The following is a 26,862-nucleotide window of genomic DNA, read 5'->3' on the forward strand; positions in this document are numbered from 1 at the left end:
ACTGTCAAGTCTGCAGTCTTCCCCATGATTGTGTCGCCTACAGAACGAGACTGAGAGACCATTTAAAGGCCTTTGCAGGTGTTTTGAGTTAATTAGTTGATTAGAGTGCAGCACCAGGTGTCTTCAATTTTGAACCTTTTCACAATATTCTAATTTTCTGAGAGACTGAATTTGGGGTTTTCATTAGTTGTCAGTTATAATCATCAAAATTAAAAGAAATAAACACTTGAAATATATCAGTCTGTGTATAATGAATGAATATAATATACAAGTTTCACTTTTTGAATGGAATTACTGAAATCAATCAACTTTTTCATGATATTCTAATTATATGACCAGCACCTGTACACTACTGTTCAAAAGTTTGGGGTCACCCGGACAATTTTGTGTTTTCCATGAAAAGTCACACTTTTATTTACCACCATAAGTTGTAAAATGAATAGAAAATATAGTCAAGACATTTTTCTGGCCGTTTTGAGCATTTAATCGACCCCACAAATGTGATGCTCCAGAAACTCAATCTGCTCAAAGGAAGGTCAGTTTTATAGCTTCTCTAAAGAGCTCAACTGTTTTCAGCTGTGCTAACATGATTGTACAAGGGTTTTCTAATCATCCATTAGCCTTCTGAGGCAAATGAGCAAACACATTGTACCATTAGAACACTGGAGTGATAGTTGCTAGAAATGGGCCTCTATACACCTATGGAGACATTGCACCAAAAACCAGACATTTAGTAGAATTTAGCGAGAATAGTCATTTACCACATTAGCAATGTATAGAGTGTATTTCTGATTAGTTTAAAGTGATCTTCATTGAAAAAAAACAGTGCTTTTCTTTCAAAAATAAGGACATTTCAAAGTGACCCCAAACTTTTGAACGGTAGTGTACATGTAGCTTGAAAAGCCTAGTTCTACATTTTTTCTGTGCAGTCTCGCTTGTAAAGGCAGCGCATCTTATTTTGCACAAAAGTTTGCAAAAAGTAACCAGCGTTCCATGTAAGGAATTTGATTTTCCTGTAACAGCACATCCTGAAGAGTTTTACTCCTTTATGATGTCATTATATAACAGTTTACCAACGACTGCTAGTTAGAATTTCTTCATGAACGATACGCTCTTAAAACACTTCACGAAACAAGTTCTCACTTATGTTATAGCAGCAACCAGTCATTCCATCACGACTAGTTCTTTAAAACAAAAGAAAAAAAAAAAATCACATCACAACTTGTCATGTTATGGAGAATCATTCAAGCGTAAACTCCTCGGCCCTGAGGCCTTATTGGAATGTGTTGAAAACTACAAAGTGCTTTGGAGTACTGGAGATTCTTTCCATACGTAATTATTGTTTAAAAAAAAAAAAAAAGGTCGAGTTATCAAATAACTGTGTCGCAAAATATAAACCTATGATTTGCCTCTGCACTACTGTCAGAGCTGCTGTTATTGAAATATAATCACCACCTTTTAACCAATCAGAATCCAGATTGCTGTGATGTAAGAATGTTTAAAAAAAAAAAAAAGCAGCAGGTTAAAAATGTTCAACAGCTAGCGTGATAGGTTAAAAAAATCTAGTTCTTGAAGCTACTTGTCGATGTGCGTGTTCACGCATGTGTTTCAGGTGTTCGCTGTGCTTGCACACTCCTGTTCGTCCACTAGAGGGAGCGGCTCTCTCCAGAAGGTGAAGTGGCTGTACGTGTCGCTGCAGGGGAAATCTGACGAGCTCGTTCTCTTCAGGAGAGGGAACACGTGATCCACCACCTCGCCCAAACGTGCATACCTACACACACACACAGTTTATACTTGGTTGGTTCACATCAATGAAATCCTCAACTTCTTCAATCTGACACCCTGGTTATCATGGCAACAAATCTGCTGCATATTACTCAATTCTGATAAACACTACACGTAAAAGGGCGGCACGGTGATGTAGTGGTTAGCGCTGTCGCCTCACAGCAAGAAGGTCCGGGTTCGAGCCCGGCGAGGGCCTTTCTGTGTGGAGTTTGCATGTTCTCCCCGTGTCCGCGTGGGTTTCCTCCGGGTGCTCCGGTTTCCCCCACAGTCCAAAGACATGCAGGTTAGGTTAACTGGTGACTCTAAATTGAGCGTAGGTGTGAATGTGAGTGTGAATGGTTATCTGTGTCTATGTATCAGCCCTGTGATGACCTGGCGACTTGTCCAGGGTGTACCCCGCCTTTCGCCCATAGTCAGCTGGGATAGGCTCCAGCTTGCCTGCGACCCTGTAGGACAGGATAAAGCGGCTAAAGATAATGAGATGAGATGAGATTACACGTAAAAGTAAAAACTTCACATCTAAATACGACAACGTAATGATACACACCATCCATACCTGTCAACTTTGAGGTTTGAAAAAAAAAAAAAAGGGATATTTCCCAGATTTTTAACTCAAAATAAGGGAAAATTTCGGAAAGTCATACCCTTCACCAAAAGTGGGTGTGTAGTTGAATGGGGGGCAATTTTCTATCTAGTATTTGTGATTTCCTGTACTCTGGTGCATGTTGGTGATAGCCAAGACCCAAACTCAATATGCTTATGGTTTATAGAGTGCATTTGTGAATAAACTATACATTTATTTTTATTTGCTTTCAGTGGTACCAGTTATTTCCCAAATTAAGGGCTAAAATACATATCTTATGTTAAAATAAGAAAGGTCATTATATAACCAGTCAATAAATTCAATTCCATTGCAATTTATTATGGTTTTACCATAGTCATGGCCTCGGATAGATAGATAGATAGATAGATAGATAGATAGATAGATAGATAGATAGATAGATAGATAGATAGAGTAATAAAAATATTAAACCAAGAGTGATTTAAAATGGGTAAGTTTCAGATAGAAAATAAAATAGACAATGAGTGGATAAAACAGTTAATACACCAATTAGTTTACACTAGGCTATTTATGAGGTCTTAGCCAGGACATACTTAATGTAAACATGTGTAGCTTACTTTTGATTATTTCAGGGATGGCAACAGGAAAATTTTATTTCAGCTGAAACTCCGAACGGGGGGTTCGCTTTAGCCTTTTTAGCCTCTTCTACCTATTTTCTAGCCATTTTACATGTATATTGTGTGAAAAATACATGATAAAAATAAGTAAGTATCTAAAGTTTAATAGAAAAAAAAGACAACTTACTCTGACTGCCCCAGGCATATTTGACCTTAGAAGCATGGTCAATTAATGCCACACAGCCACGGGATCCATAGTTGATCACATCGTTACAATAAATGCAAAATGCTTTGCCAGGCAAATCGCATTTCTTGATAAACTGTTCAAGCGTCTCGCTGATCTCCTCGATCTTTTTTCCAAGTTTCACTTTCGTAGTAACTGTCCGCTGTAGCCAATCCCAACGAAATTTGTTCTTGACATTTTTGTCAATTTCAGCCACCGATGCTTCTTGATCTCGTGATAAAAACTTCATATTTCCGCAGAAAACAATGCTCTCAAAACCTCGTGCAAGACATTTAGCTAAAGGCAAAATGGCAGCCAGTGAAATGAAACATGCTTTCGCATTGGTTGAATCCTTCACTTCGCAACCAATCACAGACTCGTTTGCTTATTTTCATTGTTACACTCGATATAGAAGCTTCCGTTGTTCGTGAGACATGTGGTTTCGATACGATTTGACACTAATCTCGGTAGCAGCAATAAAAGTTAGGTACCTAACCCCCCCCTAAAACTTTTCTCTATGGATTTAGACATTCCACAAAAATGATAAAATTGAAATTCAAAACGGCGGATTTCCGCCGTTCGGCGGAAAATTGCCATCCCTGTTATTTGGGAGGCTTTCGTTTTCCCCATGGAAAATTTATTTGCGATGGAAGAGTCTGGGAACATTCCAGCCACGCACTTGTTGAAATCATCAAAGAAAGAGAGGCTAATGTTTTTCTTAGCTATTAGCATCGCTATCTTCACCTCAGGCCTAATCAGTGTTGCCAGATACTGCTGACGTTTTCCAGCCCAAAATATGTTCAAAACCCGCCAAAATGCACTTGAAACCGCCCAATCTGGCAACACTGGACCTAATCACTTATTCAGCCTCGCCTCCGGACGTAGTTATGTAATTACTGATGCCTGAGAGGGCGGGGGCGTGAATTCATGGGCCGACTTCCTGCTGTAAACTCCTGTCAGAGGCGCGTCATGAATTCTGGACCTACTGACTTATATTGTGAAAATACGGGATATTTTCGGGAAAATAAAAAAAACGGGAAGACAGCGGGAAATAAGTCAAAATAAGGGATTTCCCGGGAAAAACGGGAGGGTTGACAGGTATGACACCATCTCGTGCGCAGTACTTACGAGGACACGTTGGTCTTGGCATGCTCCTGTACCAGTTCTCCTTTCGGATTGACAGTAAAGATCCTGTTTAAGGGCACACCCACTTCCTTATATGAATACACGTCCTGCAAACAACATATCATACTCAGGACACGATATTTTATGTAATACAGAGTGAATACCTGTGTGAAACATCATCCGTAAGAAAAAAAAAAAACGGTTGGAAGAGTTGAAGCAAAACTTTCAATCGTTTGTTTAAACAGAACACGCTCCAAATTATTCGTACATTTCTCAGCACCACAGGGAATAAGTCAGTAAGGACTGTTCTCATTATGCGTACTAATTAGCTTGAACATATTATTATTAACCAATTAATAGATTATTAATTAGCAAGATAACATTTCTTTTGTATACATGATTCTGGCAAACACTTCGTGGCTTAAAACGCTATCCAAAAACGGTGGTTTGTTCAGTACTGAATGAAGTGACGTTTATATTGTACAAGTAATTAAAATTCTGTATGACTTCCAGTGTAGAGCAGAATTATTTATTTTAAAAAAAAAAAAACACCACAGTACAGACACCTGAGATATGAGAATAATTTACAAAAGCTGTGTGTACATTGGAAGAAATGTGCGTCCTTAATCTTATTGGGTTGTTAAGTGTGTGTGTGCTCACTGTGGCTCTGTTTCCGAAGGCAGCGTAGAAAGGTTGTGTGTTTGGATAGAACAGGTTCTTAATGTCAGTCAAACATTCCACCTTAAACTTCTCCGGCTTCTTCTCAATCACCTCCCTAAAATTAAAAAAAAAAAATATCATTCATATATGAATAATATAGCACCATTAGATCAGACTCACAAACACCACCATCCATCCTGTGTGTGTGTATGCATTTTGTGTTTTTTTTTTTTGTGTGTGTGTGACCTGAGATCAGTGTTTGTGGTGTAATCCTGAGACACGTTGAATAATGTAGCACCATTAGATCAGTCTCAAACACCACCATCCGTCCTCTGTGTGTGTATGTAGTGTCTATAGTGTGTCTTTCTGGTATGTATGGGGTGTGTGTGTGGGTGATCCGAGATCAGTATTTGTGCTGCAATCCTGAGACACGCTGAATAATGTAGCAGCATTAGATCAGTCTCACAAACACCACCATCCGTCCTGTGTGTGTGTATTTTTCTGGTATGTGGTGTGTGTGTGTGTGAGAGAGAGAGAGAGAGACCTGAGATCAGTGTTTGTGCTGTAATCCTGAGACACGCTGAATAATGTAGCACCATTAGATCAGTCTCAAACACCACCATCCGTCCTCTTTGTGTGTGTATGTAGTGTCTATAGTGTGTGCGCGCATGTTATATATGGTGTGTGCGCGTGTGTGTTAGTTATACGTGTGTATGTTAGTTATACATGATGTGTGTATTGTCTATTGTGTGTGTTATACACGTGTGTATTAGTTATATATGATGTGTGTATTGTCTATTGCGTGTGTTAGTTATACATGTGTGTATTGTCTATAGTGTGTGTGTGTTTCTGGTATGTGGTGTGTATGTATGTGTGTGTTTCTGGTATGTGGTGTGTGCGCGCGCGCGCATGCACGTTATATATGGTGCGTGTGTGTGTTAGTTATACATGTTTGTGCGTGTGTTAGTTATATATGATGTGTGTATTGTCTATAGTGTGTGTGTTAGTGTTAGGTGACCTGAGATCAGTGTTTGTGCTGTAATCCTGAGACACGCTGAATAATGTAGCACCATTAGATCAGTCTCAAACACCACCATCCGTCCTCTTTGTGTGTACAGTATGTAGTGTCTATTGAGGTATTTCACCCACATGACCAAGTCATGTGATGCTGCCATTTTGGACGGCACGGCTCGAATCAGTTTGAATGCGAGGAAGGCGACAAACGAAAAACATAAAAGAAAAAGGAGCGAGATGCAGAAAACACCTTCACTATCCAGCGACGTAGGGCATTTACAGGGCGAGCAGAGGGAGAGGCATTTGCAAAAATTGAGGTTAGCAGGCTTAGAGAACGACGTTTACCTGCTTCCACCAGGATTGTTCACTGACGTACGGAAGTACACAAAGCCTTCGTCTTTACCTGACTTCGGCCCACAGGATCTGTATACCTATGTCGTTAAAAACCCATCGCCATACACAGGTATTGATCTGAAAGCGTATAGAGTTTGGATACCTACAAATATTTTGTGTCAGGCTGGGTAACATGCCTACATCAGCGGGTCGTCCCTGGAGCCGGTGGTCGCCATCTGATTACAGCTAAGGTTTGTTCACATTTTCATTTACTTTCGGTCCTCAGGATAAACAAAATGTTATTAAATGTCATTGAAATAACTTCTTAGTCTGTTGAGACATGGCCTGTTATAAATTTGCTGTTACCAGGCAATGACCAAGAACTGTATTATTAGGGTCGGTGTAGTTGTAGCAGTGTATTAGCAACTAGCTGTTAGCACTAGCTAATGTCAACAACATCATAGCTGGTATGTTACTGTAGCAATGTTTACGTTCAGTCATTTGGATGACTGTTAAAACCTTTCAGTCTCAAGTTTTTCCTTTACTGGATTTACTAGTTTACTGAGCTAGCGCGCTCGGGCAAGCTGGGAGCTAGCGCGCGCTAGCCTGCCGGCGGCCGGCGCACGCTAGCTCAGTAAAGGAAAAACTTGAGACTGAAAGGTTTTAACAGTCATCCAAATGACTGAACGTAAACATTGCTACAGTAACATACCAGCTACTGTTGTTGACATTAACTAGCTTGACGTTCAAAATGGCGGACACCGGGGCGTCACGTGACCCTGTGACGTCAGGTGAAATACCTCAATAGTGTGTGTGCGCATGTTATATATGGTGTGTGTGTGTGTGTGTTAGTTATACATGTGTGTGTTAGTTATATATGATGTGTGTATTGTCTATAGTGTGTGTGTGTTTCTGGTATGTGGTGTGTGCGCGCGTGCGCGCACGCACGTTATATATGGTGCGTGTGTGTGTTAGTTATATATGTATGTGCATGTGTTAGTTATATATGATGTGTGTATTGTCTATAGTGTGTGTGTTAGTGTTAGGTGACCTGAGATCAGTGTTTGTGCTGTAATCCTGAGACACGCTGAATAATGTAGCACCATTAGATCAGTCTCAAACACCACCATCCGTCCTTTGCACGAGTGCGCGCGTGTGTGTGTGTGTGTGTTCTCTAACCGGTGCAGTGCTGAGAACAGGCTGCTGGGACTGAGCAGTACAGGACCCTGAGGCAGCATGCTGCCACTCTCGTTCACCCAGTGTAAATATCCTCTGGTCATGTTCGCCATGCCGATCGCCCTCGCAGAGCAGTACATGAACTTATAGCCGTTTCTGCAACACACACACACTTAAATCATATTGTTTCCAAGTGTACTATATTCACTTCAGCGCTTTATGAACTCCACGGGTTGCCGGTTACACATCAAATTTCTTTTAAGGTTCTTGTTCTTACTGTTAAAGCGATCCATGGACTGGCTCCATCATATCATAATGCTTTAATTAATAATCAAGCAAAAGAGCTCATATTGTTTATGGCCGAATAATAGCTTGTTGATCTCCTGAGGAGCTTCCAACATGTGTAAAACGCAGGGTGCTTGGTCCTTTACTTACGCTGCACCAACTTTATGGAATGGATCCTCCTCATCTTCATGAAATCAAATCATAATGTGTTTTTAAACACGAATTAAAAACGCATTTGTTTAGGACTGCATTTCGATTTCATTCATGAATTTTATTATTAGTGGCCATATTATTTTACACTTTATTGTATTTTAGATTGTTTTTGTACATTTTAGATATTTTGTTTGTAACCGATTTGTTTTTGATATTGTAAAGCGCTTTTGATCATTGTATGTAAATGGTGCTATATAAATTACGAAATTATTATTATTATTACTACTACGAAAGCAAGTATACTAAAATCACCCAAATGCTAAATTTGGTTAAAATACAAATGTTATGTTTATCTTGTGTTTGGGTCAGAAATACTTTATTTAAAATTCATTCAAGTATGCTAAAACAGGTAAAATAACTATGCAATTGACAAAAAAAAAAAAATTATAAACATGGATGAAAATTGACCAAATAAATACACTAAAATACATACAATAAAACTTACTAAACTCCTAAAAAATTGTGTCAAACATGTTGTAGTGTTTATTAGATTTTTGTTGTGTTCAGGTCAAAGTTTCCCTACACACACACACTCGCTGGATATGAGCAATCATGCGCCCTGATTGGCTATTCTACTACGAGGCTATCCTCATATACCGTGAGTAGAGGAAAACAAAATGGCAGAGCGTGTTGCTGAACCAACCGAGGACGAAATAAAAACTCTACTCGAAAACAAAACCCCCAAAAATACAAAAAAAAAAAGGCAACAAAATATGGAATGAAAGTATTTGATGGGAAGAACGCATCTTTATTTTTCAAGAGTTTTTCACAAATTGCTCCAGTCATTTTGCTGGTTCGTTTACCCTCTAAGCAGAAATTATTTTGTCAGACGTTTTGTGTCAAGTTTTTATTTATCGAATTTGCAAAAAGTAAAAATACCCTGTTTCTCAAAATCCAGCGAATGTTTTATTCTATCCACAATTATTCTCGTCATACATGGCTTATAGCCAACTTGGTGCGCTGTGCCTCATCAGCTCATGTATGACTCGATTTCATGGAATAATATATATATTTTTTTAAAAAGTGTATGCGCACACACACCTGTGCAAAAGTCTTAGGCATCTGCCCCCCCCCAATATAAACTTTCTTATAGATTTCCATTTTATGACTTCTACATTATCGAGTCAGTACAAAAACCATGTTAGAATTCCAAACGCTCATTTTTTATTTACAGCACAAACTTAAACGTTACCGGGGGGTCGTATCCGAGTAGCACGCTCTATAAGAGAGCACTTTTCAGATTAAAAAAGAAAACATAATGAAGGCTGGTGGTAGAGCCCTGCACTCCCGCGGGAGTCCCGCGGGACCCGCCGCAAAGCAGTGCGGCGCGGGACAAATTTTGAAAGCTCATTGCAGGCGCAGGCGGGAGGGGGAGTGCACAATGCGGGCGTGGGCGGGAGAGGTGATAAGCTGCAGTCTCGCGAACTAAAAACATGTTTAAAATAAAATTAATAAATTATTAATTTATGTCTATCATATATAATTTGTGCTGGATATTTTATTTGGCATTAATAAAAACATTTTAATATGCCTAAATTTGCGGATGTGGTCCAATCTCGCATACGTTTCCGATTCCTTTCCGCTCTTCCGTGTTTGAGATCTCTGATCATGGCAGAAGAGCAGAGCTCCTCTAGTGAACCTCACAGTGCTTCAGAAGTAAGTGCTGCTTTAAAAAGAGGTACATTTACCGTTAAAAAGTCAAGAGTATTAGTCCTAAGTATTAAAAAGTATTAACTAGTATTAAAAAGACTGTGTATCGCACAGATTGTTCAATTTAAAGCTAGAAATAGACAGTGTATAATCTGAGGAGCTGGTTGTGGTTGTGCAGCACTTCATATGAGAGAAGAATGAAATCGCGGTTGGAATCATAACGCCACAGACTCGGAAGTGGGAGTGCGAGTGTGCAAAGTGAGAGCTGTCAATCAAAGCGAGAGCTGTCAATCATGAGCGCATGCAGCGCTCAACTTGGAATGTGTCAGCAGAATGTCAGAGTCTAAACAATAAACTTACAATAAATGAAGGATCGGTCAGTGGAGAGCTCAGCTAAGCTCAGCATGTTTAATTCCCCAAGCCAATGACAAGAACTTTCGTGAGAAATAACGCAAACGTCTGCATCATGCGGGATTTGCGGGCGGGAGCAGGACAAAATATGGCAGACGCGGGCGGGAGCGGGACTGAAAATCATAATTCTTTGCGGGAGCGGGACTGAAAATTCTGTCCCGCGCAGACCTCTAGCTGGTGGGTTTTGGTGCAAAATGAAGAAGCGAGTGTGACAGTCAGTTAAAGTGTCCAGAAGAACTGTGGCTGGTTCTGTAAGATGCTCAGTAAAACCTACAGCTCATTTCCGCATAAAACTACACTCACTGGACCTCAGACTGCTAATTATTTATTTATTTTTTAAATAAAAGCAAAGAGTCGTCTCACAGAAAATCTTGACTTTGTTTCACTTATTATGGCTTACTGATTCCTGTTTACAGTATTTTTTTTAAAATGTTGAAACATTTAATTTCATTATTTTTGAAGTTATTTTTGGTCGACAGCTTTTCTCGACATGTGCCTAACACTTTTGCACAGGACTGTATATGTATTAAATGACTAGAATACTGTACACTACCGTTCAAAAGTTTGGGGTCACTTTGAAATTTGCTTATTTTTGAAAGAAAAGCACTGTTCTTTTCAAAGAAGATCACTTTAAACTAATCAGAAATCCACTCTATACATTGCTAATGTGGTAAATGACTATTCTAGCTGCAAATGTCTGGTTTTTGGTGCAATATCTCCATAGGTGTATAGAGGCCCATTTCCAGCAACTCTCACTCCAGTGTTCTAATGGTACAATGTGTTTGCTCATTGCCTCAGAAGGCTAATGGATGATTAGAAAACCCTTGTACAATCATGTTAGCACAGCTGAAAACAGTTGAGCTCTTTAGAGAAGCTATAAAACTGACCTTCCTTTCAGCAGATTGAGTTTCTGGAGCATCACATTTGTGGGGTCGATTAAATGCTCAAAATGGCCAGAAAAATGTCTCGACTATATTTTCTATTCATTTTACAACTTATGGTGGGAAATAAAAGTGTGACTTTTCATGGAAAACACAAAATTGTCTGGGTGACCCCAAACTTTTGAACGGTAGTGCATGTGTACTAAAATGACTAAGATACTAAAAATAATGTTGGCAGTGTTTATAAGGGTTGTGTTCTGTTTGGGTTCAAATTACTCATTTGAAGTTATTGATACAAAAAAAAAAAAAAAATCCCAGCCACACCTCACTAAAATAGTTCACTACAGTAGCAGTGTACACTAAAGGTGACCAAAATACAAAAATAAATAATTTTTTAAAAATTATGGTCTTAACTACAACACAAAAATGAATAAATTAGGATAGAATATTTTGGCCTTGTTTAATTTTTCACAAAGACAGATTAATATTTCTATTTCCATGCTGCTGCTGCCGCCAAATTCAAAATCTCAGCCATCAAGGTTTTAATGAGGATCATTTCCAGAAGGTTGTGGGTTAAACCTTCAGCTCTTTCTTCAGTTATAATTTGCTTTAACGAACCATTTTTAAGTCCTGCTTCATCGTTCAGTTATTCTTATTAACCTCTGAGCAGCTCCTGAGAGATGAACAGGATTAAATTTGATCCTAACTGTATAAACGTGTGTTAGTGATTGGCAGGTGAATGAGCAGTTCTTACTGGCTGACTTTGTGGAAGAGGCGGGCGATGCCTTGGTGTGTCCAGTCTTTCCCCAGAGTGGGCAGGATGTGTCCCAGCGTGTCCGATCTACAGGAACGGACAGATGTACACAAACGTCGTACAAACACGTAATTATATATGAATTGTAAAGTTTCGGGATCACTTATCCTTCCATAGCAACAATTTCCGTCTTTTCTTTCAAGATATTTAAAAAATAAAATATATGACAATGGTGGTGTGTGGAAAAAAAAATTATTTTTTTTGAGTTGATCATTTTCCTATAACGGCACATCCTGATGTTTTATATTCCGGTTTTGACTTACGTTATAGCAGCTATAAACAGTCATTCCCTGACCAGCCATTCTTTATTCTCTCGAACTTAAGACGACAAAGATGCAGCTTATCATAGTAACAAAAAAACAAACGCGTAAAACACGAAGTTTTCCAACACGCTTACACTGGAGACTCCTTCCGTACAATGATTCATATCGAAAACTTTACTCAGTGTGTCAGGTGTTACTATAGAAACTAACAATAACGAGTGCACTAATATCGACCAGTACTGATCGATGTGCAGATTCACTCCTGTCACAGGGAATTTAATCAACACCTTTGAGCCAATCAGAATCCAGAATTCTTGAATGTTTCCCAGGACTGCTCACCTGGTGATGGTGCCGTCGATGTCGGAGATGATGATTTTGTCGTCCCAGTTCCACAGGTACATGGTTCCTTCGCATCGACACGTGCCCTGGTACTGAGTGGTGACGCTGAACATGACATCATTGGGGCCTTCTTTTAATTGCAGGCTAGCCTGAGATACGAGCACACACACAAAAAAAAAACATGCTATTTAAAGCGAATATGATATTTTGACCATAATTCCGAGACACCGACGAGCATCATAGGATAAAGTGTGTCGTTACAGTTCTGTGTGTATGGTTTGTTGTTAAATAGATGGGTTTTTTTTTGTTTAAAATATGGAGGGTTCACGCTGCTCCTTCCCAAATCATTTCAACCGCTTTGAAAGTTCTTACCAGCTGTTCGGATGTGAGGCGGAGTGTCTTCCTATAAGACACACCCCCTTGGCTAAGTGAGGTCTCAGATTGGGTGGAGCTGGCTGGCTGTTTGGCTGATTGGTGCTCTTCATCACTGGAGGAGGAGGAGGAGGAGGAGGAGGAGGATTCATCGTTCCGCCTGCGAGCAAATTAAATGCAAACGTGAATACAAGACCGCTACGTGGCCTTGATCGTCGCTGATAAAAGACAGCTACCTGCTCATGGCAGCCATCTTCCCAGCATGTTCAGCTCCTCCAGAGGGTCTGTTTATGGTTGTAGAATCCTGAAAGACACCAACCACGCATCACGTGTGGATTCATGATTGTTGTAATAGGGTGTGGCGATGCGCCTGCGTACCGTTTTGGTGCCGCTTCCTCTCCCGCGCCACGAGAACCACCAGCGTCCTCCTTTCTTCGGCATCTTCTCCTTCACGATCTTCTCCACAGTGACCTGCGAGGGATGTGCACAGAGCCAAAAAACAACCTCAACAACCAAACGGAAAATCTCAAGGAGAAAAACAAACAAAAAAAACCTCAAACAACAAAACTCATGCAGGAAGAGGAAAAGCTACAGTTAGACAAGACAGAAGAAACTCCAGCAGCGAATGAACGCAAGCCGAGCAGGAGAACTGAACAGCAGGGAAGCAAGAGAGCAAGGAAAGAGAAAGGAAAGGGGAGAACGATTACAGGATGCAATATTTAAAGATTTAATATTAGAATGGATTACAGTTACCGTGGTCCTAAATAAGGGTTCTAATTATTCCCCCCCCCCCCCCAAAGCATATGCCTGAGCAAACAGCTCTTTAATTTCCTTAAAAATGATTTCATAAAATGAAACTTATTCTCTCTTTTTCCATGTGCACTTTTCTCAAATCCATTTCATCATTTAATTAACAATTAATTTGTTTATTTTCACCTCACAGAGTATCAGGGCGTGCGTGTGAACACACAGCGATGCCGTTTTATTACATTTGTAATATAAACGTGCACGCATCACTATCTTTTAGGTCTAGCTCACGTGTGTGTGTGTGTGTGTGTGTGTGTGTGTGTGTGTGTTTGTTTTACCTTCGGCAGCGGTTTCTGAAAGACCTGCATAGCCAGTAGGATCGGCGCAGCAGTGCTCCAGTTATAATATCTAATAAACCAAAGAAAGAGAGAGAGGAAAAAAAAGCACATATCAGTGCTGTTTTAATTTGTCATTTATCTTATGTTTGACCTGTGTTATAAGATTATTACTTTTTTTTCCCCTCCAAAATCATACACTTTCTCCTGGACAATATTTTAGTATACGCTCACCGGCCACTTTATTAGGAGCACCCCGACATCCACCTGCTGTTTTGTTTGATGCCGTTCCCTTGACGACGACAGCAGCACGATGCATCAGATCACGCAGATACAAAATCAAGAGCTTCGGTTAACGTTCACAATGTTCAAACATCCGAACGGGAAAAATTGTGATCTCGCAGTGAAGTGTGACTTTCTTTCTTTCACTGTGACATGGGTATTGGTTTGAGCCAGATGAGTATTTTTGGTTTGAGTACTTCAGAAACTGCTGATCTCCTGGGGTTTTCACACACAACAGTCGCTACACAAAATGGTGCGAAAGACAAAAAACATCGAGTAAGTGAGCAAGCGACAGTTCTATGGCTGGGTGGGGGAACGCCTTGTTGATGAGCGGTCAGAGGAAAATAGCCAGATTGGTTCGAGCTATTTTGCCAGGAAAGATATAGTAACTCCTATATAAAATCACTCTTTACAACCGTGATGAACAGAAAAGCATCTCAGCATGCAACAGCAGAACAACACGTTGGGTTCCAGTCCTGCAGCCAAGAACAAGTTCCTATTAAAGTGGCAAGTGAATGTATATTATTTAAATTTTGTGCAATATTTTCACGTATACAGTTCTATTTGTAGCTGCTATAATGTGAACTTTCCTTAAAGGGCTGAATAAAGTTAAACACACTACCGTTCAAAAGTTTGGGGTCACTTTGAAATGTCCTTATTTTTGAAAGAAAAGCACTGTTCTTTTCAATGAAGATCACTTTAAACTAATCAGAAATACACTCTATACATTCTGGCTGCCGCTTCTCACCAGAGCTTTTTTTAAATTGTATTTTCTTTCAATTTTCATTTTATTTATTTATTTTTTCTGTGTGTTTGTGTAGTTTGATGTTTGAGTGTTTTGTCCGCCGGTTGTGGTGTAGCTCCGGACCCAGTTTTGGGCGTTGGTTCCCTCCAGGCCTTGGTTTGCTGTGGGCGATGCCTGCGCTCCCAGCTATGGACTGCAGTGAGCTCGCTGCTCATTTAACATTCGTGGTTGTCCAGCGCTCTGCGCTTTAATGCTTGGCGTGATGTTCCGAGCGATGTTGCTCGGTGGCGTCGCGGCGGCTGTGCAGGCGGTTTGGGACACACCAGCGCACTGCGTGGCGGAGCTTCTCTGCTCGCTGTGTGGATCCACGGCGTGGTGTTTGAGCGATGTGGCTGACGGCGTCACGGCGGCTGTGCTGGAGATGTGGGACTCGTTTTCATGCGCCTTTTGGTGGGACTGTGGCTGCTACACCACTGGAATTACATCCTGACCCCTACTTGGTGGACTTTTTACTTTTATTTTTTATTATTTATTCATTTATTTATTTATTTTTTTATTGTTATTATTTTTTTCTTTGTCTATAATTGTAAAGCGTCCTTGGGTTTCTTGAAAGGCGCTCTATAAGTTGAACTTATTATTATAATAATACATTGCTAATGTGGTAAATGACTATTCTAGCTGCAAATGTCTGGTTTTTGGTGCAATATCTCCATAGGTGTATAGAGGCCCATTTCCAGCAACTCTCACTCCAGTGTTCTAATGGTACAATGTGTTTGCTCATTGCCTCAGAAGGCTAATGGATGATTAGAAAACCCTTGTGCAATCATGTTAGCACAGCTGAAAACAGTTGAGCTCTTTAGAGAAGCTATAAAACTGACCTTCCTTTGAGCAGATTGAGTTTCTGGAGCATCACATTTGTGGGGTCAATTAAATGCTCAAAATGGCCAGAAAAATGGCTTGACTATATTTTCTATTCATTTTACAACTTATGGTGGTAAATAAATAAAAGTGTGACTTTTCATGGAAAACACAAAATTGTCCGGGTGACCCCAAACTTTTGAACGGTAGTGTACGTAACAGATAGCTAGTCAGCCACAAAACAAAACACGATCAAGTCTTTATTTGGCATTTCTGACAGACTGAAAATACAACGTCCTCCTTGTTACATGGCTCTTTACTCCAGAAGCCACCGATTCAACCTAGAATATTGATTAAAAGCGTGACTTTAACAGGTACAATCTTTACTTCATATTTATTAATTTATTTATTTAATGTTTAAGGTGAGTTTTCCCAGTGTATTCTTACACCTGGGGGGGGATGGAATTGTTACCTTAGAAAAACGGATTAGCAAAAGAGCTCACTCGTTTCTTCACGCTAAAAGTTTGCTCGTTTTTTGTCGCAGTTGCAATTCCCTGGCAGAAGAGGGCGCAAACTGACATTCAGATAGCTCCTCTAGTCTTCAATTTATAATTAATTTGCACTCGCAGCGCTGGCGCAAATTGTTACTCTCACTCTGGATCTTTCTGCTTAATTCTTCTAACATTTTTAGGATGCCATTTCTCCCTCGGTTTTCAACCAGTCACCACCAAATTTCACATGAAGAATACCTTTGGGCTGAATTACGTCACTATGACTTTTGGTGGTGATCCGGATCACCCAACCGGAGCGATCCATGAAAAACTGGGATTACTACCCCCTCAATTACTTACAACTCTGCCAATTTTCATGAATTTTTTTTTTTTAATTTTGTTCAGGGCGGCAGGATGCAACTTTTCCTCACCAAGTATCACTCTCTCTCACTTACCGTTCCAGATCTATTCGGGGCTGTCACACCCATACACATTGCAAACTGACTCACATGCGTGTGCTGCTAAAGACGCACACCGGCACTGGATTAAGGCGCAATCAGCGCGCATACATAAGGACACCAAAGGCTAACTCGGGTTGCGAAGTATTGAGTTGTTTAGACACATTACCGAGCCCTTTGTCGTTTGATTTCCTGGTTTTCTGATTCCTGTTCCCCATCCTTTGATTCCGCCTTTGTCTGTGCCTACGATGTTCTGTTTGTGCCTCGCCTGACCTACAGTGCTGCTTGAAAGTTTGTAAGCCCTGTAGAATTTATGCAGAAATAAAGAAAATATGACCTAAAACATCATCAGATTTTCACACAAGTCCTAAAAGTAGGTAAAAAGAGAACCCAGTTAAACAAATGAGACAAAAATATTATACTTGGTCATTTATTTATTGAGGAAAATGAGCCAATATTACATATCTGTGAGTGGCAAAAGTATGTGAACCTCTAGGATTAGCAGTTAATTTGAAGGTGAAATTTGAGTCCGGTGTTGTCATCCCATTGATTGAAAATCAGGTGTGAGTGGGCACCCCGTTTTATTTAAAGAACAGGGATCTATCAAAGTCTGATCTTCACAACACGTTTGTGGAAGTGTATCATGGCACGAACAAAGGAGATTTCTGAGGACCTCAGAAAAAGTGTTGATGCTCCTCAGGCTGGAAAAGGTTACAAAACCATCTCTAAAGAGTTTGGGCTCCACCAATCCACAGTCAGACAGATTGTGTTGTAGGTACATACAGCCCGTCTCTTTAAGAGACTACATTTCCCATCAGCCAACTTCCGTGTTGACCTACGTCACGCGTGGGCGGGATCACCAACATCACATCCTCCATGAAGGCATAAATAACGGAACACCACTTCCGCTCTTCCTCCTTCCGTCTCAGGACCAGCGGTCTGCGGACACAAGGAGGAATTGCTCACTCCGCGAGCAAACCAGAAAAGACCTCTTTCTTGCAAGATCCACGATTTAGCGCGATTTCTTTCTTACCACTGGCCACGGTAAAAATCCAGAATCACGCGATTTTTAAACTCAGCTTGAGTTACAACCGGTTTTATTCGTATTAGAAGTGACGTCACGACTGCCGCCCAAAGGCAGTTTATTTCAAAGTTGAGAGCGGCTGGACTCTTTCTTAACTGAAGCGCTGTGCACATTGTTCTACAAAGATTTTCTTCCCACGAGCTATGAAGCATCGGACCAAGAATTCTTTGTTTTTCTACAGAAGTCTCTACGGGCTCCTGTGAACTCCGCCTCTCCAAGAAATTCCCTGTGACTCATGGAGATCTCCACAACGGTGAAAACTCCAAAAGTCTCGGGACATCTTCTCAATCTCGCGTAGAAGCAAAATACGGAAGTAAGACTTGGCATTTTTGGGCATAATAAAGACTACTCTTAGGAATTAGCTTTTATTGAAGTAGTGTGAATTTAAACTCAGGAACGGTTTTAATTGTTTACACTGTTCGACACGCAGCGTGTTGAATTGATGATTGTTATATTTTGTTAATCTCTGATGATTGTTATTTTGTTAATCTCTCAATTGTTTAATAGATAGGCTGTGCATGCTTCTCTTTATTCTTTACTAATATCCTCAATTTCATTCTTATACATCTTAACCGCATCAAGATTTCAGTGGATCTAGTACTGTTATAAGCTAGTGAAATTAGCCTAATTCTTTTGTCCCATTAGCCTCCAGGGCTAAGTGTATTGTCTCAAGGGAACACATGGTGGCCCTCCCCCACACTCACAAACACACCTTAGCTAGCTTTCCTTTGTCTTAGCTTAGCTACACAAGGCCTCACAACACACCTTAGCTAGCTTTCCTTTGTCTTAGCTTAGCTACACAAGGCCTCACACCCACAAACACACCTTAGCTAGCAATCCATGCTAACTCCTTTGTTCTCAAATCCCACGCGGTGATCCCTACACCACGTGGACACGCACGAACATACCTAGCTAGCATCCCACGCTAGCCTTCTGCTCAGGCCATAGGGCCTTTTACACACAATCATATTTGTATATAATTATTCCATCTGCTATTATCCATTTTTCATCTTTATAATACATTCCATTATTATTGAAACTGTGTATTTATTTGTTGTGCTTAATATTTATGAAGTTGCCCAATCTCCAAAGAATTCTAAAAAGGTGCATACAAGTTATGTAATACGGTAAGTGATCATAATAATTTGGAGTATACCATAATTTAACTGCTTGGTAATTTATTATTAAGCACCAAAATTAATGGTATTAATTAATGAGACTGATTCCATGACTGATTTAATGACAATAATTAATTATTAACCTTCAGATTTAATGAGATTGATCACTCAATTACCAAATGCACCTACAGTGTACAAATGGAGGAAATTCAAGACCATTGTTACCCTTCCCAGGAGTGGTCGACCAACAAAGATCACTCCAAGAGCAAGGCGTGTAATAGTCGGTGAGGTCACAAAGGACCCCAGGGTAACTTCTAAGCAACTGAAGGCCTCTCTCACATTGGCTAATGTTAATGTTCATGAGTCCACCATCAGGAGAACACTGAACAACAAATGGTGTGCATGGCAGGGTTGCAAGGAGAAAGCCACTGCTCTCCAAAAAGAACATTGCTGCTCGTCTGCAGTTTGCTAAAAGATCACGTGGACAAGCCAGAAGGCTATTGGAAAAATGTTTTGTGGACAGATGAGACCAAAATAGAACTTTTTGGTTTAAATGAGAAGCGTTATGTTTGGAGAAAGGGAAACACTGCATTCCAGCATAAGAACCTTATCCCATTTGTGAAACATGGTGGTGGTAGTATCATGGTTTGGGCATGTTTTGCTGCATCTGGGCCAGGACGGCTTGCCGTCATTGATGGAACAATGAATTCTGAATTATACCAGCAAATTCTAAAGGAAAATGTCAGGACATCTGTCCATGAACCGAATCTCAAGAGAAGGCGGGTCGTGCAGCAAGACAACGACCCTAAGCACACAAGTCGTTCTACCAAAGAATGGTTAAAGAAGAATGCTTTGGAATGCCCAAGTCAAAGTCCTGACCTTAATCCAATCGAAATGTTGTGGAAGGACCTGAAGCAAGCAGTTCATGTGAGGAAACCCACCAACATCCCAGAGTTGAAGCTGTTCTGTAAGGAGGAATGGGCTAAAATTCCTCCAAGCCGGTGTGCAGGACTGATCAACAGTTACCGGAAACATTTAATTGCAGTTATTGCTGCACAAGGGGGTCACACCAGATACTGAAAGCAAAGCTTCACATACTTTTGCCACTCACAGATATGCAATATTGAATCATTTTCCTCAATAAATAAAATGACCAAGTATAATATTTTTGTTTCATTTGTTTAACCGGGTTCTCTTTATTTTTAGGACTTAAGGGAAAATCTGTTGTTTTAGGTCATATTTATGCAGAAATATAGAAAATTCTAAAGGGTTCACAAACTTTCAGGCACCATTGTACTGCTTATTTATCGTTTGATTTATGCCTGCCAATTTGGACTGTTTGCCTGACCAGTGACCAGACGTTCCGCTTTCTAACAGCTAGCGCAAATTACCGTGACTTGAGTCACAGTCTGTATTTATTTTATATTTATATGATTACAAGCTAGTCCTGGAGTTATTACAGAGTTATCACTCGGAACATCTGGACTGATGAATCAGAATCAGCTGCACTGGATTAAGATTATACACAATAAATACAGCTTTTTGCGATGCGTGTTGTGGAGGTGATACATGTAAGTGTCCCTCACTTAGAGCCGATTTTGACCACCAGCTTCGGGTCGTCTATGAGGGTGGGGTTCTCTGCAAACTGCTGGTAGGAAAGCGCCTTCTCCTGGAAGTGCTCTAGATGGGCAAACAAACAGCAGTAAAATCAGATTAGGGTGTTTTTGTGTACATGTGTGCGTATAAGCGCGTGTGTGTGTGTGTACCTGTAGTGATCTCTCTGCTGTCAGTCAATCCTCCACACAAGGAGAGGGCGATAGAGGGCAGGTCAGCGGGCTGATCCGAGTAACTGTCCACGCCGCTGTCCGCTCCTGAACTTCCCATGGACGGAGGAGACATGCTCATGCTGCGTAACGTGCCCTCACAGCACGCACGCCCTGCACCGCTGTTCTCACTGTCAACATGGAAACCGTTAAATAAAGATCGTTAAAGCCAGACAGACAGAACTGAAGCGATGTGACGTACCTTTTTGGAAAGTAGAGCGCCGCTACTTCTGGCTCCAGCTCTGTGATGTCATCAAGATACACACCGTCGGCACCAAGATGGCGGCTTCTCTTATCTGTAGCGTAGAGAGTGAATACGTAGCAGTGTGACTTTTACTGAACTGAACGCTTGCTCATTAAATAACCCGGATGTTACAAGAAACACCCATCAGTCCGTTACCTTTTCTCTTAGAAGGTGAATCAGTTTTGCCTTGTGGGTGGGGCCCTACACTGGTCACACCCCTTTCCTCGACTTCCGACACCAAACACGCTGCTAATGTTGCCACCGTCTCGGCCTCTGTTCTCGTCGTCTCGTTTTCTGGGTCCCTTTCTTTAGGGCTGTTCTGCGTTCTCATTGGCTCGTCGCTCCTGCTCAGCGGTCCTGCATCGTCCGTGTCCATCCTGCCATCCTTGTCTGCAGGGATGACCTGGGATAGAGATGTGTCACCGTTGCCATGGTGATGATCATTAGCAGCTGGCGCAGCAGGGATGACTCTGAAGTGCGTGTTGGCCAAAATGGGAACTGGGACGGGCCGTGCAGCAGGAAGACTGGGTTTAGAGGACAGCTGTAGATGTAAAAGTATACTGACTTTAGGCCGCGAGTCGAATTAACGATGGGACAATTTCCAGGTGCGGTATAACATACTGATCTGATAGAGCTGAGATCAGTGCTGGTGTGAGGCCAGTACCTGAGGCAGCTCTCCCCAGGCCCAGAGCATGGCCTCGTCTTGGTCCTGCTGCTTCTTCTTGCCGGCTTTAGCGAGGAGCTCAGAGTCACTCTTGGGCGAGCAGGGGCGAGACACATTAGGGCTGCAGAGAAAGAGAGAGCGGTATTCATTTCGTCATTAATAATACAACTAGTACACTGTTCACAAACTCGTATGTGGTGTGTGTGTGTACCTCTGTATAGGTGACCAGTCACCATCAGAGCGAGGATACACAGCATTCTGTGTGTGACTATTCACAGATTCCTTCAAAGAAATCCTAGAACACAGAACACGCACATGCAAAATGGTCTGCTTTTGCATGCTTATTTGAAACACTCCAGTCCCTCATCTCATTCATTCCATCTCTCCTTCCCTCCCGTCCATATTTGAGGTAAAATGATAAAAATCTAGACGTACAAAATGCCTGTCTGTGTGTGAACCTGTTTATTGGAGATTAAAGGGGAGATCGGGTAAACACGTGATGCCTGCATGCAGTCAGACGACAGCCTTCTGAAGACCTCCACTTTAGAGGTCTGCGTGGGACAGAATTTTCAGTCCCGCTCCCGCAAAGAATTATGATTTTCAGTCCCGCTCCCGCCCGCAAACCCGCATGATGCAGACGTTCGCGTTATTTCTCACGAAAGTTCTTGCCATTGGCTTGGGGAATTAAACATGCTGAGCTTAGCTGAGCTCTCCACTGACCGATCCTTCATTTATTGTAAGTTTATTGTTTAGACTCTGACATTCTGCTGACACATTCCAAGTTGAGCGCTGCATGCGCTCATGATTGACAGCTCTCGCTTTGATTGACAGCTCTCGCTTTGCGCACTCCCGAGTCTGTGGCGTTATGATTCCAACCGCAATTTCATTCTCCTCTCATATGAAGTGCTGCGCAAACACAACCAGCTCCTCAGATTATACACTGTCTATTTCTAGCTTTAAATTGAACAATCTGTGCGATACACAGTCCTTTTTAATACTTTATTTAATACTTAGGACTAATACTCTTGACTTAACGGTAAATGTACCTCTTTTTAAAGCAGCACTTGCTTCTGAAGCACTGCAAGCTTCACTAGAGGAGCTCTGCTCTTCTGCCATGATCGGAGATCTCAAACACAGAAGAGTGGAAAGGAATCGGAAACGTACGCGAGATCAGACCACATCCGCAAATTTAGGCATCTTAAAATGTTTTTATTAATGCCAAATAAAATATCCAGCACAAGTTATATACAATAGACATAAATTAATAATTTATAAATTTTATTTTAAACACGTTTTTAGTTAGCGGGACTGCAGCTCATCACCTCTCCCGCCCGCATTGTGCACTTCCCCTCCCGCCCGCGTCCGCAATGAGCTTTCAAAATTTGTCCCGCGCCGCACTGCTTTGCGTCGGGTCCCGCGGGACTCCTGCGGGAGTGCAGGGCCCTACTCCACTTTCTCTGTGTGTGTGTGCGCGCGCATGCGAGAGAGAGCAAGAGAGAGCTGTATGCGCTTGCGTCATGTGAAACTGAGACAGGAAGACAAGAGACGATATGGATTTAATCAGACGTGCAAGCGCATCAAGTGTGTGTAGACAAGACACTTTCACATCCTCTCTCTCTCAACTCATTTATTTTCAGTCATCACTATCTAATGCTGACATTTAAACTCCTAGTGGCTTATAAAGTGTCACTGGCTGTGGTGTGTGTGTTTTAAACAGGAAGTGGACAAAGTACCCAACTTCATTACTTAAGTCAGTCAAACTACAGATCCCACTAGTTAAATGTTACTCTGATACAAGTGAAAACTGTCCAGTCAAATTTTTTACTCAAGTACTTCCTTTGAAAAATACTCAAGTACATTTTCTGTCAACGCATCATTGTATTATTGCCACAACGCTTACAAAACCTAACGGCAATGTGAATTCACAAAATAAAACATGCTGTGCATCATGGTGGTTTAACATTAAGCTAGCTAGTCAGTGAAGCTCCACCTGACATGCTAGCAAACTTTTCAAACTTGAATCATATCGGGTAGCTAACGCTACTAGAAAAGAAAGATTTCTACATTCTGTTTATTTGGCAAGATTATGCTGAAACACATTCAGATAAGTTAACATTATTCATCGTAGCATAACTCCGTTTTTACATGCTAACTAACAGCGTCCAAGCTAACTAGCTGTGTGTTAGCGTTAGCCGTGGACAAGGCTACGGCAACTTGGCGGGCAAATCCATAGAAAGTCATTTGATTCGACAGACCGCATCACTATTGCAACGTTATCCCTAGCTCTAAAAGCACGGATAACTTCGTTGCAAGCTTTCTCTTGGAATAAAATGTTTATAACCCTCAATATGCTTCCGCAAGTCGGATGGTGAGTTTTTGTAGCCCGTGACGTGGTTCATTTTCGGCAAACATTTAAAACGAAACGGATCTTTAATCCTTTCAGAAAACTGAAAACACGGGTTCTAAAGCCATGAGTGCATGCGTTCCACAGAAGAACCGCGCACTTCCATTCTACCATCAACTGATCGTGTTAAATAATGCTGCTGAGGAAAAAAAAAAAAAAAAAAATCACTGAACTTGATTTTATACGGTCTATGGACGTGACGTGACCCTAGTGATTACTGATCGGCTGTCTCAGTGTCGCCTGCGAAAAAACCAAATCACGTTTTAGAAAAGATAAAAAAACATCCACTTTTAAAGCCGCTTCATAGTAACAAGGACCTTGATAGAAATGTAGTGGAGTAAAAAGTACGATATTTGTCTTTCAAACGGAGGGAAGTCATACACGGAGTGCAGAATTATTAGGCAAGTTGTATTTTTGAGGATTAGTTTTATTATTGAACAACAACTATGTTCTCAATCAAACAAAAAGACTCAAATATCAAAGCTGAATATGTATGGAAGTTAGAGTGGGGTGTTTTTAGTTTTGGCCATTTTAGGAGAATATGCATGTGTTCAGGTAACTTTCACTGTGCAGAATTATTAGGCAACTTAATAAAAACCAAATATGTAGCCATTTCACTTATTTATTTTCACCAGGTACACTGATATGACAACTCCAGATTTGCAAATAAACATATCTGACATTCAAACACAAAACAAAAACAAATCAGTGACCAATATAGCCACCCTTCTTCATGAGGACGCTCAAAAGCCTTCCATCCATAGATTCTGTCAATTTCTTTATCTGTTCACGACCAACATTGTGTGCAGCAGCAACCACGGCCTCCCAGACGCTGTTCAGAGAGGTGTACTGTTTTCCCTCTTTGTAGACCTCACGTTTTATAATGGACCACAGGTTCTCTATGGGGTTTAGGTCAGGTGAACAAGGGGGCCATGTCATTATTTTTTTCACCTTTCAGACCTTTACTGGCTAGCCATGCAGTGGAGTATTTGGACGCATGAGATGGAGCGTTATCCTGCATGAAAATCATGTTCTTCTTGAAAGATGCTGACTTTTTCCTATACCACTGCTTGAAGAAGGTTTCTTCCAGGAACTGGCAGTAGGTCTGGGAGTTGAGTTTGAGTCCATCCTCAACTCGAAAAGGTCCAACAAGCTCGTCTTTGATGATACCAGCCCATAGCAGTACTCCACCTCCACCTTGCTGGCGTCTGAGTCAGAGTGGAGCTCTGTGCCCATTACTGATCCAGCCACAGGCCCATTCATCTGGCCCATCAAGAGTCACTCTCATCTCATCAGACCACAGCACCTTAGAAAAATCAGTCTTAAGATATTTCTTGGCCCAGTCTTGACGTTTTATCTTGTGTGCCTTACTCAGTGGTGGTCGTTTTTCAGCCTTCCTTACCTTGGCCATGTCCCTCAGTATTGCACACCTTGTACTCTTTGACACTCCAGGAATGTTGCAACTCTGGAATATGGCAGAACTGGATGCTAATGGCTGCTTGTTAGCTTCACGCTTGATTTTCCATAGAACATGTGCAGTTATTTTGCGCCTTTTTCCCCCCCACACACGCTTCTTTCGACCCTGTTGACTATTTGCAATGAAACGCTTGATTGTTCGGTGATCACGTTTCAACATCTTCACAATTTCAAGAGTGCTGCATCCATCTGCAAGACATCTCACAATTTTATACTTTTCAAAGTCTGTCAGATCTCTCTTCTGACCCATTTTGCCAGAGGAAAAGAGGTTGCCTAATAATTATGCACACCTGATATAGCGTGTTGATGTCATTAGACCACACCCCCTCTCATTACAGATGCACAGCACCTGATATACTTAATTGGTAGTAGGCTTTCAAGCCTAAACAGCTTGGAGTGGGACAACATGCATTAAAAGGATGTTGTGGTCAAAATACTCACTTGCCTAATAATTCTGCACTCAGTGTAAGTTTCCCCCCCAAAAAAAATAAAAAATTCAAGTAAAGTACAGATGCTCCAAAAAAAAAAAAAAAGTGTACTTAAGTACAGTACTCAAGTAAATGCACTTTGTTACTGTCCACCTTTGGTGTTAATATTAAAATAAAAATGCTCCACCTCACATCTCTCTCTCTCGTTACCCGTTATGCTCGTCGTCTCCTTCGTGCGAGCTCATGTCGATAGAGAAGACTGTTTCATACTCCGAGTACTCCTCGCTCGTCTCTCTCTTCAAGCTGTCCACTTTGGACTTCCTCCTCCTCTTCCTCCTGCGCTTCGCCGCTCCGCTTTCGGGACCCAGCATCTGGATGGGGGACGTGGCCAGGTACGAGGGCACCACTTCCTGTACAGTGACCACTGCCGTCAATACAACTTGTACACATATGATACAGGCTTGCATCATACCCAATATGTTTGCGCTCCAAAAAAATATTGACACCCATTGTAAGACAGGTTGTAAATACTAAATTAACGATCTGCAGCTTTATCCTCATTGGCTCCTGGCTTTTCAAACACACAACAGGTTTAAACAACTTTGAGAATTTTTTTTAGCAAGCGTCTTTCTTATTCAAAGCAAACCTTAGCGTGTATGTATGATTCTGTGTTTGGGTTGAAAACATACTAGTGCATCTCAAAAAATTAGAATATTGTGAAAAAGTTGAATATTTTCCATCAGTTATTTAAGAAATTGAAAATGTTGTATATTATAGACTCATTACACATAAACTAAAATGTTTCAAGCATTTTTCTATTTTAATTTTAATCAGTATGGCATACAGTACAAAAACATCTCAAAATATTAGAATATTTCATTTCGAGTTTGAGTAAAACAGTATGAACACAGTGCATCTCTCGGTCTAGTTCAGTACACACAACCACAATCATGGGGAAGACTGCTGACTTGACTGTTGTCCA

General features: G+C 41.1%; 1 protein-coding gene across 2 annotated transcripts in view; it reads right to left on the bottom strand.

The window, feature by feature from the left end:
* Positions 1 to 632: 632 nt before the first annotated feature.
* lpin1b (lipin 1b) overlaps positions 633 to 26,862 on the bottom strand; it is a 34,524-nt gene continuing 8,294 nt past the window's right edge. For both annotated transcript variants that reach the window (XM_060913862.1, XM_060913863.1), the window contains 17 exons: positions 26,091 to 26,290; positions 21,784 to 21,867; positions 21,573 to 21,693; positions 21,065 to 21,449; positions 20,867 to 20,960; positions 20,608 to 20,795; positions 20,428 to 20,521; positions 13,809 to 13,878; positions 13,102 to 13,194; positions 12,960 to 13,027; positions 12,724 to 12,883; positions 12,352 to 12,500; positions 11,690 to 11,776; positions 7,499 to 7,651; positions 4,973 to 5,087; positions 4,316 to 4,419; positions 633 to 1,771 (listed from right to left, as the gene is read on the bottom strand). In XM_060913862.1, coding sequence (XP_060769845.1) covers positions 1,609 to 1,771; positions 4,316 to 4,419; positions 4,973 to 5,087; positions 7,499 to 7,651; positions 11,690 to 11,776; positions 12,352 to 12,500; positions 12,724 to 12,883; positions 12,960 to 13,027; positions 13,102 to 13,194; positions 13,809 to 13,878; positions 20,428 to 20,521; positions 20,608 to 20,795; positions 20,867 to 20,960; positions 21,065 to 21,449; positions 21,573 to 21,693; positions 21,784 to 21,867; positions 26,091 to 26,290 — 2,328 coding nt within the window. In that variant the 3' untranslated portion in view covers positions 633 to 1,608. The remainder of the gene's footprint in view (positions 1,772 to 4,315; positions 4,420 to 4,972; positions 5,088 to 7,498; positions 7,652 to 11,689; positions 11,777 to 12,351; positions 12,501 to 12,723; positions 12,884 to 12,959; positions 13,028 to 13,101; positions 13,195 to 13,808; positions 13,879 to 20,427; positions 20,522 to 20,607; positions 20,796 to 20,866; positions 20,961 to 21,064; positions 21,450 to 21,572; positions 21,694 to 21,783; positions 21,868 to 26,090; positions 26,291 to 26,862) is intronic.

The sequence above is a fragment of the Neoarius graeffei genome, chromosome 2, assembly GCF_027579695.1.
Source record: "Neoarius graeffei isolate fNeoGra1 chromosome 2, fNeoGra1.pri, whole genome shotgun sequence".
In the NCBI taxonomy this organism is placed as follows: domain Eukaryota; kingdom Metazoa; phylum Chordata; class Actinopteri; order Siluriformes; family Ariidae; genus Neoarius; species Neoarius graeffei.